This window comes from Amblyomma mixtum, chromosome 6 (genome assembly GCF_055824585.1).
Source record: "Amblyomma mixtum isolate Tamu chromosome 6, ASM5582458v1, whole genome shotgun sequence".
In the NCBI taxonomy this organism is placed as follows: domain Eukaryota; kingdom Metazoa; phylum Arthropoda; class Arachnida; order Ixodida; family Ixodidae; genus Amblyomma; species Amblyomma mixtum.
Window position 1 is genome coordinate 59,367,583 of NC_143017.1, and position 2,774 is coordinate 59,370,356.

The 2,774-nt window shown below is 46.6% G+C and overlaps 1 protein-coding gene across 1 annotated transcript; it reads left to right on the plus strand.

The window, feature by feature from the left end:
• Positions 1-388: 388 nt before the first annotated feature.
• On the plus strand, positions 389-2,147 carry LOC149339216 (52 kDa repressor of the inhibitor of the protein kinase-like). The gene is made up of 2 exons (XM_089550426.1): positions 389-756; positions 1,469-2,147. Exons 1-2 carry the CDS (start codon positions 647-649, stop codon positions 1,656-1,658), a joined length of 300 nt encoding a protein of 99 aa, XP_089406552.1. The 5' UTR covers positions 389-646; the 3' UTR covers positions 1,659-2,147.
• Positions 2,148-2,774: the final 627 nt, after the last annotated feature.

Sequence of the window (2,774 nt, forward strand, 5' to 3'; positions counted from 1 at the left end):
TGGCAAGACATTGCCGAGAGTATGAATGTGCTCCCCAACTTGGCAACGCCACAATTATATCTACCTACCCAGACCAAGGTGGATGTAGAATGGTGGCGAAGGCTGGGCCCAAAAACGGTTTAGCGCGACTGCAGCACAGCCACTTTGGGCGGCCGAAACACTTATATAATAAAATTCAAAAGCACAGATAAAAATGCTACAAAACAACAAAAAGAAATGAATATTTTATTGCCACATTTATAAAATAGGTAAACTATTTCTGCAAAACATTACGCTGAATTTTGTAATTTTTTGCAACGCTCTTGTTGCGCCCTCGGTTGATGAGTGTGCGGTGCATTTGCAGCGCGACTTTGCAGGCCTTGTTTCGGCACCCGGCCACAGTGGCTGCTGGAACATACGAAGCGATTTCTTATCTCCAGCTGCCTGCTATGGCGCGGCTTGGAAAGCGTGCAAGTTAAGCTTGCCGGTCTCGAAATGGCCCCTTTAAGAAGTTTTTGTCGTCCTTGCCCGTCGCTTCTCTGTCACCGTTTGGCAAGATCTGCACCCCGCTGCACCGCTGCAGCGTTTCTTCGGTGTACGGCCAGTGCGAAACCTTTTCCCGAGGCTTCGCGCTCATCGGGTCAAGCGCTTAGCTCTGCATTTCAAGATGAGGTTGCTGCATGTGAAGAAGCCTTGCTCCGTGGCACATTGTGACAGCGTGGGTTGTACCGTGGGTGTCTTACCAAGACTACACCGCTTCCCTCTGGACTTTCGCAGGTGAGCTCTTGCCGTTGTCGTCTGCTCTAGATATGCTTTTGTCGGGCTTTCCGCGCCTATTGTAGCTGTAACTGTTTCATACGCACTTGGCTTCATGTTATCGGGATATTTTAGTAAATTGCAGGGCACGCACTTGCAGTCATAAGATGTGCAAAAGATACAAATCATTTGTCTTATTTATAGCTAGTTTCGTGCAGCCAACTCTCACAAACTTGAAATTGATACCGGGCTCTCATGAGCAACCACGTGCCCTCTACTTGCCGCATGGTCAATTTAAAACCAACTGCGCTGCCTAACAGTTCTGAGCATGACATTAATGGGTTTTGCAGCACCGTGAAGCCAATTTGAGGATCCCCTCGCAACTGACAGTATCGAAACTCAACCATGTGTATGTGCGCCGCATTGACTGTGCCTTAACTGAATTCGGCCAGCAATAGTTATTGCCGTTCTACGTATACACGACCGTCAATGTAGTTTTAAACTCATTTCGCTGCATCGCTCTAGTCACTCTTTGAGCATAGAAAAGCAGCTAGCCGCGTAGTATCAGACAAGCGTAACCGCACTCTGAGGCGCGGAGGCTTGGCGCGAGCATTTTCTGGCATAGTTATAACGTACTGCATTTAAGTGAAAGGAATCTTGGCGTATTGACGTTTGGAGTATATGGTATTCATTTGGGTGCAGTTGTATAACGTGGACGCTGCATCATGTCCAGGTGCAAAACGTGGGTGCAGTTCTGCCGCAACCTCAGCCTGGAGAAGACGCCGTGCCAGCTGCGAGACCTGAGGGTTTCTTCCAAGCACTTCGACCTGTTTCTGTATCTGCGGCCAGGACGGCTGCGTCTCGATGCTGTGCCTACTCGAGGAAGGAGTGGCTGTATTGAATGTCCTTGCACTTCTCTTTAAACTGCACTTCATGTATATTTTAGTTTGATTAGAATTGCTTCAAATTTCTTCGGTTAGCGACAAGAAGGAGGTCTCGAGGTTGTGCGCAGGCCCTATGTATGGTGTAATGTTCTAGCGTTGAGCAGATTTGTTGATGCTAAAACTTGTTTTTAATATTGTCATGCAGGTGTATACATAGCTGCTATATTCTTTCAGTTGAAGAAATGAAATGTGAAGAGTAATCCCTGTGTGCTGCATGACCAATGTGTTGATGCGCCTACTTATGTCATATTTGCCTCAATGGAAGCTGTCGTAGCATTGTTTTCGATACCCTTCAATTTCCTACCTGGCAACGTTCGTGGAACTTCAGGGCTTTTTCCTATCCGCACTGTGACCATTGAAATAAATAGCCAGCTTAAAAAAACTACTGCTTGAGCTGCCTGTGACGCGCATTTTTTGTTGGTGTGCTTTATCACTGTATTTCTTTGGTTGCTGTAATAAACCATGAATATGAAAGCCATTGCTGTACACTGTATTCCAAAATGTGCACTTGAGCCTGTGCTTTGTGCATCATACCTTGATATACTCAACAGTACTAGCACCAGTATTTTCACCAAGGTTTCCACTACGAATCATGCATGCTAAGCCAGCGTCTGAAAGTGTTGCAGCCTTTCTATGCTACCTTCTTTGCCAGTCACTTTCATTGGGTTCCCAATTGCACATTAACAAGGCCATAACTAGCAGGAACTCGAGCACATTTGACTGGCAAAGGTTGGTGCATACTGAAAGGCAACCTTGAAGTGATACCGGCTCGAAAATGCGGGTTCTATAAATAGGCCACTTTATAATTCGCGCCAAAAGATACGTATCCGTGACGTCATTCAACGTCACTCATACGTAGGTTGCCCCCCAAAATAGTGGCGCTGGGGTGCTCCCATGAGCCGCTATTGTTTGGACCAATGGGCGTCTATGGAGCCTTCGCTACCATGGTATATCTACCTTGCCCAGACCAACGGACGAGAGAAATTGAAGAAGCCATCAACATTCGGCGAAATGGTGAAGAGTGCGTCAGCATCCCTTCCATTTCACTTCGCGACAGCGAAATTATCTGTGCATAAATGCATAATCTCTTGCTAC